This window comes from Mustelus asterias, chromosome 18, assembly GCF_964213995.1.
Source record: "Mustelus asterias chromosome 18, sMusAst1.hap1.1, whole genome shotgun sequence".
Taxonomy (NCBI): Eukaryota; Metazoa; Chordata; class Chondrichthyes; order Carcharhiniformes; family Triakidae; genus Mustelus; species Mustelus asterias.
The window spans coordinates 69,716,244-69,734,818 of NC_135818.1; the positions used below are offsets into that span (position 1 = coordinate 69,716,244).

Here is an 18,575-nt window from a genome sequence, read left to right on the forward strand (position 1 = left end):
AACCCTTTTTGGAACAAAGCTAATTTTCCTTAGCCAACCTAAACCTTATGATACAATGATCACTGTCATCTAAATGTTCTCTATTTGGCTCACCTCATTCCCAAGAACCAGGCAGGCAGTACCTTCTTTCTCATTGAATTGGAAACATACTGCTAATTTTCCTGAACACACTCCTCTCTGCCCTTTACACTGTTACTATCCCAGTCTATATTTGGAAAAGGAAAGTCCCCCATTATAACTGCCCTATAATTCTTGCACCTCTCTATAATTCCCTGGCCAATTTGTTCCTCTACATCCTTTCCATTAATTGGTGGCCTGTAGACTACATCAAGTAATGCAAATAGTCAAGCATGACAATCCGTTCTAAAAGGCACAATGATTATCTTACGTTAGATTCCTGAAGATGCTTCTCTATATTATCCCTTTAAATACTTTCAAACACTTTTCCAACTGCAGAAAACAGGCTAGCCAGCCAGACAATATTGGGAAAAAACTGGGAGAGCTGTCCCACAGCCTAGAAAACAAAAGCCTAACATAGTCATATTCACTGAAAGATACCTTACAGACACCACCCTCATCCTTCCTGAGCATATCCTGTCCCACCAGCAGGACAGATCCACCGGAGGTGATGGCACAGTGGTATACAGTCGGGAGGGAGTTGTCCTGGGAGTCCTCAACATTGACTCTGGACTACATGAAGTCTCATGACATCAGGTGAAACACGGGAAGGAAAATTATTGCCGATTACCATCTACTGCCATTGCCCCTACCAGCCTCAGCTGATGAATCAGTAATCCTTGATGTTGAACACCACTTGGAAGTACCACTGAGGGTGGCAAGGGCACAGAATGCACTCTGACTTCAATGTCCATCACCAAGAGTGGTTCGGTAGCACTATGACTGGGGTCTAATGGACTGAGCTGGCCAAGTCCTAAAGGAGTTGTTAGACAAGTGCTAGACTTCTTACCAAGTCCTAAAGGACATAGCTGCTAGACTGGCTTTCCAGCAGGTGATAAGGGAACTGTCATGAAGATGCGTTATATAGAATATTACTTTACAACATCATCAGTTTGACATACATGGTGAAACTGAAATATATTGGATTTGAACCAACGGTTATGGAGACTGTCACAGGAAGAGAAGGCACAACAGCCTAATCATCCCCCCCACCCCCCTCTTCCGAATCCCCTCTCATTAAAGTTGAGCTCTTTGTGGTTTGAAAACCAACTAGAAGATCTCATTGCTGCAAACCGAGAGTTCTTAAAAGAGGATTCCAAATCAGCACCACTGCCTTCAAGAGAAAAGAGAATCAGCAGGGATTGCAGTGCGACTGCTCCAGGGAGAATCCCCAGGACCAACAGCGACAGTGGAAAGTGACTCTTCAGCCGTAAACAAGCACCTGGCCAATCTGTGAATAATATTTCTCGACTTTATTTTTTACGTGGCCAATTTTAAGATCTGATACTCTTCAATTTTTAAAATCTCTGTGTGCTTGCTTGGTGAGTGGGTGGGGGGCGGGGGGGGGTGGTGAGGGGGGCGGTGTGTGTGCGTTTTTTGCATTAGTGGGAATTTGAATATATTTGCTCAATTTGAACTTTTTCATTAATAATTTCTGCATCTTTACCTGAAAGGGTTCTGAAAATACTTGTTAACTTAAGGAACCTGGCTGGCGTGAGGAGAGGTACATGGTCCAGCTTGTCCTGTGCTTAACACACCACAACCGGAGGATTTCCATGTTAATCTGTGCTCGTGCTACATGCAGAAGTTGCAAAGAGATAGCAATATGTGAAAAGCAGCAATCTTTCCTCTCAAATTTTGTCCAAAGAAGCTAGCTTTCCCTCAGATGCGAGCAACAAGCTTCACAGGTACTAAGTGCCCTCTATTAGCTTCCCAAGACGCTATACTTGCGTTTATATTGTGTGTACCAGCCAGATTCTCTTTTTGTTTAAAGGCCACACAAGCACCAATGTGTAATAATCAAATGTGAAACATCTCACTGATTCCTCTCGTTCCTGGTCAAAAGGAATCTGAGGTGAATTGTCACACCGGTGCTGCTATCCACAGATCAGATCATTTAATGCAGGGCAGATATGAAAGGGAATCTGAAAATTTATTATTACACTCGGTGACTGTTTTATCCACTAGTTTAGGGAGGGCTCATTTCACTACATATGGGGGGGGGGGGGGGGGGGGAATTATCTTATGGAAAGACAAACCTCATCCACCTATAAGACGTATAAGAACTCGAGAGCTGTCACAGCCAGAATCCCACTGCGGCAGAGCATAAAGATTTGTTAAATACTCTACCACAGCTCTCTAAGATGGAGTCGTGTAATCGTTCCACTTGCCAATAAAGATATGCCTCAGAAGTACCAAACTCAACGTAATTTTAACTGCTCCGCTTGAGTGACAAGGAAAAAGATTGAAGCATTTGTTTCAAACTGTGAACAGAATCCTTCCATTTGTTACCACTAAGCTCTAAGGTGGAGCATCTGTCAGAAGGACGCAGGAGACTGCCTGCACAGGAGATAGGGCGGCCAACTTACACCTTGTAGCCAAGAGACTTTAATGTAGCCTGGGGTTAAAACACACTTCATCAAAGACAAGCAAGAGGTGCGACACTTGAAGCAGCATCCTGCAGAAACGCTCCATATAAATGTGCAAGAAAAAAACAAATTAACAGTCTATCAACTTCCTGTCAAGGTTCCTAACATCAATTATTGTACCATTAACAGAACTAAATGATTTTAATTGAATGGGAAGGGTGAAAGTGACAGCCTAGACTGAGTGCTATGTATTCCCTGGGTAGATAACTATGCTATGGCAAGAATGTCTGCTGCATTTTACCCCTGAGAAAAATGAATGACAGAAGTGACATTATTGCCAATTAGAAAGTGACAAACACACAAACTGATCATCTCAATCTCACATTTGTTGTCAAAATAACAGACGATGAAGTTGACAGAAGTCCAGAGTGAATGCAACTTGACCAGTAATCAATAACCTCTTGTGCTATGTCACCACACTACACACCAGAAATTCAAATCCCTATTCCCTATTCCATGAATGGGACACATTGGAATGGATTATTACCAATTCATCATGGTTTCTAGTTAGGAGTTCAGGCATTCATTCTTTGTGCTGGTTAAATAAGTAACCAAGCAAGTAAACTTGAATGCAGTTAAGATGCTAAATGGGGTAAAGCTTGACAATCCATCATGCGACAACTTAACTTAGATTGTCTTACTAAATGTGCATCACTGTTTTGTCAATCAAAACTGTATATGCTGAAATATGGATTCTATTCCATTTTGTGGGATGTACAATGAACGAGTGTAACACACTCATATCTACATTAAAAAATGAAAAGAATTGTATTTATGTAGTATCTTTCGCAACCTCAGAACCGTCTACATAAAATTGTATTTTTGTAGCATCTTCTGCAACCTCAAAGCAAAAGTGCTTGACAGCCAATTAAGTACTTTTTGACTTGTAGTCACTGTTGAAACATAAGAAACGTGGGCATCTAATCTGAAGACACTGATGTAATGGTAATGTTACTGTAGCAGTAATCTAGACCCCCAGGCTAATGCTCTGGGGACATGGATTCAAATCCCACCATGGCAGCTGGTGGAATTTTAATCGAATTAATTAATAAATCTATAAAGCTAATCTCATGAATGGTGCCATGAACCTCTCATCAATTGTGCCAGAACCCATTTAGTTCACTAATGTCCTTTAAGGAAGGAAATCTGCTGTCCTTAAAATGTCTAGCCTATGTGTGATTCCAGACCCCACAGCAATGTGTTTGGCTCTTAACTGCCCTCTGAAATGGCCTAGGGAGCCACTCATTGTGCCAAACCGCTCCAAGAAAGTAAAAAAAGAAATAAAACCTGATAGATCACCTGGCATCAACTTGGACACCATGAACAACAATGACACACTCTGCCCTGTCGAACCCCCATCCCCCACCCGACTAACATCTGAAGGTTTGGGCAAAATTGGGAAAGCTAACCCACAGGCTAGTCAAGCAACAAACAGACCTAGTCATGCTCACTATCCCTGGGTGTGCAATTCCTTTTCTCCTTCATGATGTTCCTTAATACATACCTCATTGGCCAAGCTTTTGGCTATATGCCCAAATACCTCCTTTATTGGCTGGTGTCAAATATTACTTTATAATTTTCCTTCATAGAACCTTGGAAACAATTTATTGCATCAGAGGTGCAATATAAAAAAAGGTTGCTGTTGTTCACTTTCCCAATATCTTTCCCATCACAAAATGTAATTATGCATCTTAACACCAGATATCAAAGAGCTGGCAAACTGTCTCAACAATGGAAAGGTCCCCCTTTAGGAGAGCTGTTGAGCTGGGAGAGTAGAAGGGTTTCTCCTGGATCTGCATTCTGATAAGTACCTTTTTAGCGGTGGTTTTCAACAGCCAGAGAATCACAGATAGGTGCAGAGGAGACCATTTGGCCCATCACACCTTTACCAGTTCTTTAGTAAAACTATCCAATTAGTCTCAGTCACCTGCTCTTCCCCTGGTTTTAGAATTTATTTTTCTTCCAGTATTTATTCAATTCGCATTTGAAGGTTACTGTTGAAACTACTTCCACCGCTCTTTCAACAGAAATGTTAACTTATTAAAAATAAATAGACTGCTTCCTTCATTAGGCACCTACGACTTTCATTTAAATCCGTTAAGTACATTAGTCACTAATATTGTATGGAATGTTTCAATCCAATTGCGTATTATCCCTCCATAACGTGCATCTTACAATATTCTTTTACAAAAGATACTTCAGCAATCTTCAAAAGAAATGTAATCCTCAAAACTGTGCAGTGAGGTACAAATGCACAAAGAATTATTGTCACCTAATGCTTTTCTATCTCAGTACATGTTAATCCATTTACTTAGAGTGGGCTTAAGCCCTGAATAAAATAGTGCGGTGAGTAATTTTGGAAGTTGGAATATGACAATGCAGTTAATCTGCGGTACTCGTCACATGATGCTGCCAGTCTTTCGGTAATAAGTCAGCTAAAATCTCGTTGGGCTTGAACACAAGTTATTGGTTACAGTGAGGCTTCATAGAATCATAGAATCCCTACATGCAGAAGGAGACCATTTGGTCCATCAAGCCTGCACTGACAACAATCCGACCCAGGCCCTATCCCCGTAACCCCAAGTATTTATCCTGCTAATTCCCCTGACACTAAGGGACAATTTATGATGGCCAATCAACCTAACCTTCACATCTTTGGAATGTGGGAGGTTACCAGAGCACCCAGAGGAAACCCACACAGACACGGGGAGAATGTGCAAACTCCACACAGACAACCACCTGAGGCTGGAATTGAACCCGGATCCCTGGTTGTTGTTGTTCACTTTCCCAATATCTTCCCCATCACAGAATGTAATTATGCATCTTAACACCAGATACCAAATTGCTGGCAAACTGTCTCAACAACGGAAAGGTCACCCTTTAGGAGTGCTGTTGAGCTGGGAGGGATAGAAGGGTTTGCCCTGGATCTGCATTCTGGTAAGTACCTTTTTGGCAGTGGTTTACAATAGCCAGAAAATCACAGATAGGTGCAGAGGAGACCATTTGGCCCATCGTACCTTTACCAGTTCTTTGGTAGAACTGTGAGGCAGCTGTGCCACCGTGTCACCCTTGTTCTAATAAAAATCCACTCCATCTCTCACCAAGACATATAGCTATCAAGACCACGGATTAACTTAACAACACACAATACGTATATTATATAAAATGAAAAGCAGTGCAGAGCGAATTAAAGGCAGCTGTTGTTCAGTTTTGCAGTTCAATTAGTATTCCTAAACTTTCCAACTTTGTTCTTCTAATTTATGAACTGAGAGTATGGAACATTTTTTGAACTTTACTCACAAAACCCCTATCCCATATATTCTCCTTCACACTTCATAATAAGCAGACTATGTTGTGGTAACTGTAGAACACAAACTTCAGGTCTAACTATAGTAAAGTTATCATATATAAAAGGCCACATTTTGGTTCGATTTTATGCAAACCAGTAAAACACTAAGGAAGACAAATATCACAAAAATAAATGCCACAATGAATCAGTAGAAGACACACACACACAAGCCAATTTGGCTCAACAGAACAAGAACATTTTAGACTTACCTTTTTATTGCTTTGTAACAGATAATTACAGCTATCACCAGGAAAACAAGCGTGGCACAACCCACTGCGGTTAAAATGACCATGTCTGTCCACCAGGGCTTTAATGGAGGATAATCTGTTGGTTTAACAGCTGTATAAAAACAAGAGAAAAGAATATATTGTAGTTTTTTTGTATGTTGTGAATTTGCACCCATGTAATAAAGAGTGATCCAACTGTGCTGGTAGAAACAAGAGTATCACATCTGCCTGAATTCATAGGTGGAATTTTCCCGTCCCGCCCACCGGTAGTGGAATCGTAGCGGGCGGGAAACGGACCATGCAAGGACCTGTTGACCTCAGGCAGGACTTGGGGAAAGTGAAGCTGGAAAATCCCACCCATAGTATTTGAAATGAAATGAATTTACAATTTCCCAAGATGGCCACACGTTGGTTACTGCAGGCTCCGCAGACTTTTTTATTACACGCTTTGAATGACATTGTTGTACAATACAGGCATGAAGCAGGTTAGTAGATTTCATTTTGCATAGGTTCTTTTCCAACCTGAACTTCCTCTTGATTTTGGTTGAAAGGTCACTGCATTGTTTTTCTGTTACATTTGTATGTTTATAATATATTTTTATGCTAATGTGTTTGCATGGATCTTCTTTTGTTCATTATTTTAAAAGGAGTCATTAGCCTGTTTAATTATTTCAAATCCATGAATTCCTCTAGTGCTGTGTGAGGAAAACTGCCTTCATCTGCATAGTTGAATGTGTTCTTCGATACAGCATCGCAAGCATACAAGTTTAATCATGTGCCTACGTTACATTCACCAGGTTACATGAGAAAGAACAACGGCAAAATTAAAACCTAAAGTATTTCACATTAAGCAACGTGTAATTTCTTCAAAACTTCCTTAACGTTGTTAAACCTGTGATGATCTGAAATTATTTAAGAATGTGAGGCTAGTTCCTTTATCTACATGCTGCAAGCATGAAGCTCATCTCACTGTCGAAATTTCCGCTTCAATGGCAGAGTTAGTGTTTAATTAGGTGTTTTTTAAAAAATCTGCTAGTTGTTGTACTTGAAGTGGCTGATTCATTTTTCTAACACTTTGTGCCCCCAATCTGGTGGAAATAAAAATCCGGAGGTTTCTTTTAAAAGGGGCCGGCAATCCGCTCCGCTGCTTTACCGCCCTGGCAAGGTAAGCGAAAATGTTTCAAATAGTTCGCACACAACAGGGGGGGGATTCAAGGCTAACAATTATTCTGAGGAAAAGTTGTTCACAAGATGAAATCAGCTGTGACAGGACAAAATAAAGAACACAGTCTGGAAAGTAGAAGAGGCCTTGAAAGAGGGTTAGATTAGGAAGCATAAACACTTCTGTCACATTGGAAATTGAAATCTGGGAGTTTTGCCAGAAGAATCGTCTATGGGAAAGTATATTCAATCTTGTAAAAATTATGATTAGTGTACAAGGCAACAGACTAAAACAAATGATAAAGCTTTCATGTGTTTACTTTGTTTAAGACGTTTTTGTAAATCTTTTACAAGTCAGGGACAAACAGATCTTGGGCCTCATATAGGGAATTTTGATATCTTTGCAACCTTCTGCGTGCCAACTGCCACAGAAAGCTAAACATGGTTAAAATAACATTACAGCGAATTGCAATGGGAGGTCATTAGGTTTTGTGCCCGCCATTGACAATCACAACAATACTTGCTTTAGCCTAAAGGGCTGAAACATGCAAGCCCAATAAAATGCAGCAACAATCAACACAGCAGCTGAAATGTGAAATGTTCTTCATCTCATTTAATCATGCAATTTGGGATAAGTAATCGAATATAACCTTGAACGAGCATTTTGAAAATGAAAGGAAGAGAGAATATTTTACTGCCAGGCGAGCTGTATTTGTCTCAACTGTGCAGAAATATTTGGGATTGGTCTCAGTTTTCTAATGGGCTTAAGATTCTCCACAACTGTGAACTCCTCAGGTAAAACACCAGATGAACGTCAGACAAATGAGTTCATCATTCGAAGGTGTGTCCCAAGGTGTAATTTCAGCACCTAGATTCTTGTGCTGCCTGAAAACTCTTAAAATTCCAAGAATGAGTGGTGCTGTTTAACCAAAATGTGTAAAGTCGCATCATAGAATTCCGACAGTGCAGAGGCAGGCCATTTGGCCCATCGAGTCTGCACCGACTCTTCAACAGAGCATCTTACTCAGGCCCTATCTCTGTAACCCACCTATTTACACCGCTAATCCCACTAACCTATACATCTTTGGACACTAAGGCTGGAATTTTAACGGCATGCCCGACCCGATTCTGGGGGCGGGCGAGGCTCGGAGAACGGCATTTTCCGTTGGCCTCGGGTAGGATCGTACGAACCTCGGGCAGACGTGCCGGTAAAATTTGGCCAATCAACCTTACCTGCACATCTTCGGGACTGTGGGAGGAAACCGGAGCACCTGGAGGAAACCCACGCGGACACGGGGAAAATATGCAAGCTGCACACAGACAGTCACACAAGGCCGGAATTGAACCCGGGTCCTTGGCGCTGTGAGGCAGCAGTGCTAACCACTGTGCCACCGTTGTACATTATTTCCATGCAATAAACAGAAGAAGATTGACATGAAGTTATTTTTTGTCACCTGTCATTTATTTCTAGAAATTTTGTATGGTAAAATTATTATCCAGCGTGCTCCCAAGAAAGAGCGGTGGTTTTGAACCAAAATTGTCAATTAATGGGGACCACCTTTACTGCTGGAACACGGTGCAATACTTGTAACATACATTTTCAAAGAATTAAAGTAGTATATTAAAACATGTGAAGAATAATTTAATATACAGATACCAAACAAGAAGGAAAGTACAACACCCTTTATACTCTAGTGTCAATTTGCCTTCTGCCTTATCTACATGAAAAGGAAGTGCAGAATGTGCAATTGCATAACCTCTTGTGCAGAGTAATAAGTTGGCCTTTCAGCAACTGTAATCACTGTACTAAAAGTTGAAGCAGCAGTAGCCCAAGTTATTTTCTCATGTTCACTGAAATCTTCTTCTCTGCAGCCTTTTTCAATGTCCTTGGGCTACAACCCATTCACAACGCTCTTCATTATTCCTGTATCACTAACAGGATTTGTCAACTTCAACCCATTCTTCTGTCTCACTTTCATAAAGTTTGTTGACTGGGTGTGCAGAAGGAACATCATTCACCATTTTAATAATTTGGGCTAATTGTATTTTTTCTACATCTTACATTATATCCTTCAAACTCTCCCTCATCAGAAGAGCCTCCTGCAAACAGAACACTGAGCAACAATTTTCTCCATGTGCTCCATGAGGTTTCACTTGTCAGTGAATCCAGGCACAGGCCACAATTAAAGTTGCATCTTTTATGCTTCAGAGAAATTGAAAACTTCCCGTAAAGTGCCTTCATAATTGCTTAACTTCCTCATGAAATCTCTTTCGTCAAAACATTTAAAAGTATATTTATTAGTCACAAGTAAGCTTACATTAACACTGCAATGAAGTCACTTGTGAAAATCCCCTAGTCACCACACTCCAGCGCTTAGGGACAATTTAGCATGGCCAATGCAGCTAACCAGCATGTCTTTTGGACTGTGGGAGGAAACCGGAGCACCCGGAGGAAACCCACGCAGACACGGGGAGAACGTGCAGACTCCACAGACAGTGACCCAAGCCGGGAATCAAACCCGGGTCCCTGGCTGCTGTGAGGCAGCAGTGCTAACCACTGTGCCACCGTGCCGCCCATTTCACATTCTGGATGACATTGTGGTTTTTAGATTGTGTTCCAAGGTTCTATGCTGTCACATGAAGAGGTGTGGAGGCTTGTATTGTTGGACAGTAACTGTTTATTAATAACACACATAACTAAAGACAGCTCCGACTAGGTGCTATCTTCAGCCTGTCTTCTGCCAGACTCACAACTACACCCTATTAACCCCATGTGACTCACGACATCATAACGTACTGTTTCCCCAGTCCCACTCTAACCCTTACCGTCCCAAACACCTGAATACTCAAGGTTTGGATCAATGAGGCAACATTGGCAGGCTGGAAATTGGTAAAAATGTTACCGTTCACTAAGTCAGATTCATGCAGGGGAGTGTCACGAAGGGGAGGGGAGAGATAGCAAATGCAGAGAGAACCAAAGGGAAATAACAGAACACTTGGCAACCTTTTCGTAGAAGCAGGTTCTACCGAGCATCCTGTGAGGTAGCTTCTGTAGTTCTAAAGGATTAACATATGTATACCTTCCCTAGATGGTGCAATCATCTATCTACCCAAGGTGTTTCCTATTAGCAGGACGATGTCTGTCTACAGGTCTGTCTAAAACTGCTATTCTCGTTACTGAGTCTCGCGTCCTGTGAAATACCTTTTGAAATGCTGGGAGGGGAGTTTAATCCTGCTGCCACATTCATGACAGTAATGTCCAGCAATAGAATAGCTTTACTGGCCGCACTGAGGCGATCCAACAGTGCTCGGAAATTTTTAGGTTCTGAATAACATCTGAATGACTTCCAGTTGGTAAAGTGACAATTTGCATGCGGGGAATATCAAAAATTCCAGTTAATAGAACATTCTGGTTGGTACAGTGTTGGATAATATTACTGTACCACCTTCACAGCAAATGCAAGTGCCACAGAGACATTTTATGAAGTGAAGGGAGTTGTTCCTTAAAACCACTTTGACTGGTGACCACAGGAGCCGCTGATGAATTGTGTGTGTCTGCCACACTCATGGCACCAATTGGTCAATGCGGTCCATTGACAGTCTGTAATCCCCTAATGTGCACGTACAGCTCACTCATGAGGAGATGTCAGTTGCAGGATGTCATCATTAGCGGCTCTCAGATAGGTCCTAGAAGAGGGGTTGGACTGCGTCACGGCAGCTGATTTTACAGGGGTGGCATAGTGCTTAGCAATGCTGCTCACAGCTCCAGGGACCAAGGTTCAATTCCGGCCTCAGTTAACTGACTATCTGAAGTTTGCATGTTCTCCCCGTGTCTGCGTGGGTTTCCTCCGGGCGCTCTGGTTTCTTCCCACACTCCAAAGATGTGCGGGTTAGGCGGATTGGCCCTGATAAGTTACCCCTTAGTGTCCCAAGACGTGTAGTTTAGATGGATGAGCCACGGGAAATGTGTGGGTTTACAGGGATAGGGCGGGGTGGAGGGCCCGGTTAAGATATTCTGTCAGAGAGTCGGTGCAGACTCGATGGGCTGAATGGCCTCCTTCTGCACTTTAGGGATTCTATAATTTTTGATTGCACTATTCTAGCTGGCGTTCCATTCTATGTATTGATGATTGTTTTCTGTGAAACAAAATTTCTTACAAGTCAAACCAAGAATAAAAATCTCTGAACATACTCATGAGTAAGTAGTATTTCCTTTCATCCTCATTGTTAGTCTGCATGCATTTGGCAACAGCTGGTTTCCTTGGAGCCAAAATCCAGAGGAAAAATACTTGGATGTATTAAGCATAAAACACTTGAAAATAGATTTCTTGTGAGATCACAGTTAGCATTTCTGTCACTCTCAGACTTTTAAAAAAACGTTGTCAAGATTTCTTTTATTCATTCGTGGGACATGGGCGTTGCTGGCTGCCCAGCATTTATTGCCCATCCCTAGTTGACCGAGGGCAGTTGAGAGCTAACCACATTGCTGTGGCTCTGGAGTTACATGTAGGCCAGACCAGGTAAGGATTAGTGAACCAGATGCACTTTTCTGACAATCGACAATGATTTTGATTCCAGATTCTTAATTCCAGATATTTTTTATCGAATTCCAATTCCAGTATCTGCTGTGGTGGGATTCGAACCCAGGTTCCCCAGAACATTAGCTGAGTTTCTGGATTAATAGACTAGCGATAATACCACTCGGCCATTGCCTCCCCTTGATTACAAAATAACTGCTGACTTTGAATAATAGCTCTGTCGCAAAATCCAAATGTCCAGGAGGGTTTCATATATGTCCTGAGAATTCTAGTCAGTCAACACTACTTTATGCAGCACTCACCACTGAGAATGCTAAAAGGCAGTCCCAGCGTGAGTTAAATGTATCGGAGAGCAGTGGGAGGGGAATCTCCATCAACAGGTAATGGGATGAAAACTGTGAACAGTTTTGTTCAACTGCTGCAACCCACCTGGTGCGGGTACACCTGCTGTGCTGTTAGAGAGGGAATTTCAGGATTTTGACCCAGCGACAGGAAAGGAGCAGTGAGCTAATTCCAAGGGAGGATGGGATCTGAATTTGAGGGAAACTTGCAGGTGCTGGTATTCCCATTTGTCTACTGCCCTTGTTTTACTAGGTGACACAGGTTGTGGGGTTTTGAAGGTGCTGTTGAAGAGGCCTTGGTGAGTGGCTGCTCTGCATCCCTGTAGATGTACACAACCCTGCCACTGTGCATCGGTGGTGAAGGTAGCGAATACTTCCTATGTGCCAGGAGTGAGAATCAAGCTGGCTGCTTTGTCCTGGATGACGTCCATCTTCATGAGTGTTGTTGGAGCTGCACTCATCCATCAAGAGTATTCCATCATGCTACTGATTTGTACCTTGTGGACAGGCTTTGGGGAATCAGGTTGTGAGTTACTCATCGCAAAATTCTAAGCCTGTGATCCACTCTTGTATTCATAAAGTCCCTACAGTGCAGACGTAAGCCATCGCATCTGCACTGACAACAATCCCACCTCGGCCCTATCCCTGTAACCCCACATATTTACCCCTCTAACCTATGCATCTCAAGACACGAAGGGGCAATTTACCATGGCCAATCAACCTAACCTGAACGTCTTTGGACTGTGGGAGGAAACCGGAGCACCCAGAGGAAAACCACACAGACATGGGAAGAACCGTGCAAACTCCACACAGACAGTGTCCCAAACCGGGAATCGAACTCAGGCCCCTGGAGCTGTGAGGCAGCAGTGCTAACCACTGTGCCACCATGTCGCCCAATATTCATATGGTTGGTACAATTAAGTTTCTGATCAGATATTGATGATGCAGGATTAAGAGATGGTAAACCAAGGAGAAATGGTTATATTCCTTCGTTTTGAAGATGGCCATTGCTTGGCACTTTTGTGCCCCAAATGTTACTAGCCACTTATCAACTCAAGTTCGAATGATGTCCAGGTCTATAGAATTAGAATATGAGAGGAAACTGGCCAGGATTATGAAAAACAGACTATTAGATGTTCTGCAAGTATATAGAAAGGAGAATAGCTAACTTAAATGTTGGTTCCTCATAGGCAGAGACAAAACAAAGCATAGGGGAAGAAGAAAAGACAGAGACTTTGCACAGTTATTTTGTAACTGTCTTCATAGTAGAACATACAAGTTACATACCAGAAATACAGAGTAACCAAATGGCTACTTAGTCATGTGTTTGGGGTCTAGATGGGGCTCTTTGGGACTTGTCTATTCCCCGAAAGGAAACTGTGTGAGACTGTGGTTTGTTAAAACCATTACTCTTTATTTACTGTAGCTACTGTATAAATATTGGAACTCTGCATGATGTAGTGCAAGGGTCTGGCGCATGCATATAGCGGTAATATGGGTCTGAGTACAGTACTGCCCATATGGTGATATAAGAGGACACATGAGCCACACCTAGGAGTCTGTCTAGGGTTGAATAGAGCCAGCAAGCATGGAGATAGCTCCTAGCTTCAACCCATTACTGTATATGTGCATAGTTTTTGTAGTTGATAAATACATAGTTAACCTACTTAAAGATACAAAGACTTCAGGAGACCAATGGAACAGTATCCAACACCCTACAACCTGGTGACAACAAATGGAAAAATCCAAAACCTCACAAAAAAACAGAACAAAAGTAAAATTGTACAAGACTAAATAAAAACTTAAAGGAGCATTCTGACCTGCAGAAAAGGAAAATTGCCAAGGAGAAAGACTTGGAAGCTGAAGGCAGGAATTTAAAATTCTTGCACTGCTGTAGCAGACTTCATTGAATTACGAGGAAGTCTACTGTCAATACCCAGAGAGTGCTGATGCGAAAGACCTAGTGGGGTAAGCTTAAACTTTTAAATACTAGGATACAGCAAGTCCTGAGAAATTTTTAAACAGCTCAGTGGTCAGAAATTGCTGCTTAAAACCTCTGTCAGGAAAATCAGATTGCCAAGACGGTCCCTGTTAATGTGGCATCCGAGCTCGCTGCGAGAAGGGAAAAAATTTAATTTGGAAGAATTGCATCTAGAGGATAAATCAGTAAAGGTCAGAATTCAATGCTTTCATAATCCTCAAGCATGGTGTGGAAACAGAGAAGTGTACAGCCAATCAATCCAAGAAGCCATTGTTTAAACATTTTATAAAGGCTCAACATGAAGGCCATTGCAGAGGGAGCCCTCCAAAATCGGCAAGCGCGGGAAAACGCTTTGTCTTCAAATAAACAGCAATGCCATCTTGAATTTCAGCAACTCCTAAAAGCTGAACTTACACTTTAAAATTTTTAACCATGAATCAAAAATTCAACTCATCAGATCAGCTTGGATGCTATAATTTGTACGGCGAATCAACTTTCATGTTAATGAAAGGTGGCATGGTGGCACAGTGGTTAGCACTGCTGCCTCACAATGCTGGGGACCCGAGTTCAATTCCCAGCATGGGTCACTGTCTGTGCCGAGTCTGCACGTTCTCCCCATGTCTGTGTGGGTTTCCTCTGGGTGCTCCATTTTCCTCCCACAGTCTGAAAGATGTGCTCGTTAGGTGTACTGGCCATGCTCAATTCTCCCTCAGTGTACCTGAACAGGTACCAGACTGTAGCGACATGGGGATTTTCACAGTAACTTCATTGCAGTGTTAATAAGCCTACTTGTGACACTAATAATGGACTCAAAAAACGTAACCAGGTGCTTATAGAACAGGTGTAGTTTAGATAGCTTTCAAGCTGTTAAATGCATTCTAACACTTTGGGTGGGATTTTCCGGCCGTGCTCGTGCCCCAAAACTGGAAAATCCTGCCAGAGGCACGGTCTGCTAAGATCTGTTGACCTCAGGCAGGAAAAAATCCAACCCTGGTGTCCATTGGAATGTTCTTTTTTTAACGATCCAGTCAATGGGGCAACCACACTGCTGAAATTTGACACGAATTTCCAATAAAACCTACTTATGCCTAAATATCTCAAAACTTCCCGCTTTGTTGTCGGGACTGGAAATTCTACTATACCTTTTTCTTCTGCATCTATTACAGTAGGCACAGTGAATACCTGTGATCACTATCATCTCAAATTTCCTTGCTAATTTTGTGAGGAGAATGAGAGTTCTTAATATTTCTGCAATATCATTGTCATGTTGTCATATATTAGGAAACAAGTCCAAGTGTATGAGTATAGGTGTGACAGGTTTAACTAAACTGGAGACAGTCAAATTGCAGAGGTCAGAACATCAATGAAAGAGTTGTGAAGGCAAGTGATTGAAATGGGAATGAACAGGGGGCTAGGGAAACAATTTGACCAAATATTTACATGAGGCAAATAAGAAAAGTGATTTAAAGTTGATTGTTGGGTTTCAAAGGAACATATACAATTGGGAGACCATAAATATATGAGGCAAAATACTAAGTTTACTTTATAAATATAGTAGTCATAAAGTAATTTTAAAATATTGATCAATTCTGGGGAAAAGGAACTTCAAAAAACCCCACAGAATTCATACAAAAAAAGGCCATTTGGTCCATTGATTCTGCACCAACTCTCTGAAAGAGCATCTGACCCGGGCCCTCCCCTCCGTCCTATCCCCGTAACCCCATACATTTACCATGGCTAATCTATCTAACCTACACACCTTTGGACACCAAGGGGCAATTTAGCATGGCCAATCCACCTAACGTGCATATCTTTGGATTATAGAAGCAATAGAGTGGAAGGTCAAAGGGGAAGATATATTTAAAGTGAGACTGAAGGCTGTTGTGGGTGGCTGATAGATCTTGAACAAGACAATATGGGTTGGACCCAGACCTGTGAACACCAGTTTTGCTGCCACCCTGAGAAGATGGCAGCTGTGGAACATTTTCCCTTGAGCAGCAGGCCATTCTATAGATTAAAAATCTATGAAGACTGTTGTCATAATAAGGGGGTTTAGCTCTGAGTTTAGTTAAGCCAAAATCTTTTAGAAATGCTTGTAGAAGTACTGTTAATTGTGTTAAGGTGTTCTTGTGTTATTTTGTTTTATCTTTATTTTAACAAACATTTAACTTTAATATTTAAGATCACCAAAAGTGGCCTGAGAGTTACTTATCTTGACATCAGATACCTCCTCATAATGTACAAATTGCTAACCATTGTGGCAGATTGTTTCAAGTTTCCCTTTGGTATTTGGGCAGCCTGGCACTTACCATCTTCTGTGACATCACAATTTCCATATGACCCTTTTCCTATATTCAACTGTTTGTGTGAAATATGTTTTGGCTAAAACAACAGCTTTCCTGTCTTTCATCTAAATACGTCTTAATGTTAACTGGAATGCTATTTCTGAATTCTGCGATAATCATATTCAGTTACATCCATTCTCGCGGCAGGCTGTAACTAGTGGAGTGCTGCAAGATCGGTGCTGAGGCCTCAGCCAAGCGGGAAGGGCTAGAAAATCCTTACATCTCTTACCCTGTCATATCTGTTCTAGTACGCAAGGTCGCATGATATTAAAATGACAAATAGATTATCAATAGCTACATAAAGGCTAAGGACAAATTGGATAATCATAGTCAAAATTTGACACTGGGTTTCAACTGGGAGACAGATGTTGCTCTGGCTTAAGTTATCAATCTTATACTTACGTGCGGACGGCAATTTTTCCATTTGAAAGGAGCAAGGAAAAATAGTCAGCTTTTCTTTTATACTCCACACCGTCTTTCATCTGTTTTATATCACTGTCCTCCTTGCTCACAAAATAAATTCACTGAAAGCGATTCAGAAATCAGTGATGGTTGAAGTGATTGCAGGAACACTTCATCTTTGTTTTTTCAATCTAATCTCATCACAAAGCATTTTCAAATTTACTTTGTTATCCCTGAATGAACATGGACAACTTAATTATTGTACTGGGATAAAAACAAAGAATGCTATAAAATCTCGGCAGGTCAGGCAGTTGAGTTTTCCCTTCACTGTCTTCTTCAGATTTCTAGCACCCGCAATGTTTTGCTTTTGTATCATATTGGAAATTTAGCTTAAACTCAGGTAGGATATGTCCCAAAGACAAAAAATGGCGCCTCTGGTTGGAACTGGTATTAATTAACCATGGCCGCGATTCTCCCTGCTTTTTTTCTAAGTGGTCCCGCCAATGAGAAAACCAGGGTGTGTCCCGCTGATACTGGTAGCGCCTCTCAAGTGGAATTCAGCCACCTTTGATACGTAAAACTATGCAACTCATATTACACTCCAGCCGGCATGATTTCCGAGATCAGGGGCATTTTTAGACGGCACGCCAAAGTCAGCTTTCAGAAACAAGCCCCCTCCGTCCCAACACAAACATGGCGACCCCCGCCGGTGGACAGGAGGAGCATGCCCAAAGCCTCAGCACAGAGGGGCATCCTCTCCCCACCACAAAAAGAATGGATCAGTTCCCCCCCCACACCATCCCCCCCCACCTCCTCAAGCATCAAGATGATCTTTCCCCGTCAGCCAGAGGCCTCACACCACACTACACCCCCTACCACAAGGGAGACTCTCCGATATGGGATCCCCGCAGGCCCCTCCCCCATAGACACCCCCCTTGGGGCCTTCCTTCAGGTCCTACCTCTTACACCCTTATACTGACACCCTGATCTGGCTCCTTGGACTCTGAGGGAAGTTAATGAGGTAAGTTGTGTGCCCATGTGCCCCTCTGCTGCTGCCAAGCAGTAGAGGGCGTGTCCCCCAAGTGGGTCTGGAGGTTGGGCAACCTTGGGCTGGGGGGGAGGGAGGGAGAGCTGTTGACCTCAGGACTCTCCCCTAGGATAGGGGGTCTCATGCTGGATTGCCCTTCTTGCCCTGGGAAAAGTGGGGATCACTCTTGGCATGATGATCTCAGGCAGCTTTCTGTTCAAAATCTTCATTCATGTGTGTGTACTGCAAAACCTTGGAAGTGGCCTGGTTACTTTTATGTCCATGGCCCTGGGCACCTGGAAGCCTTCATAATCACAGTGACATTCCATTCTACAGAAAGGATTATCTTGCTTTCTCTCAGATGCACCAGGTGTGAGTAGACCCCTTTGAAGTGCTTTGACTGATAGGAGATGTCAGTTTCACTGGAGGGATTCACTTTTTTGCCTGAATGAGCCACAGGTGCAACCCAGCCACTTTGATCTGCTCTGATTGACAGCTCCAGAGCAAATCAAATAGTTCATTGTTGATACAATCCAATAAGCCTCAAAACCTTTCTCTGCTCTCCACACCTGCTCACTCACCTCATTCTTTTAACACT

General features: G+C 42.3%; 1 protein-coding gene across 2 annotated transcripts in view; it reads right to left on the minus strand.

The window, feature by feature from the left end:
* Positions 1 to 18,575, minus strand: part of prima1 (proline rich membrane anchor 1) — a 117,750-nt gene that overhangs the window by 60,445 nt on the left and 38,730 nt on the right. For both annotated transcript variants that reach the window (XM_078233208.1, XM_078233207.1), the window contains exon 4: positions 6,165 to 6,294. In XM_078233208.1, the coding sequence (XP_078089334.1) occupies positions 6,165 to 6,294 (130 nt within the window). The remainder of the gene's footprint in view (positions 1 to 6,164; positions 6,295 to 18,575) is intronic.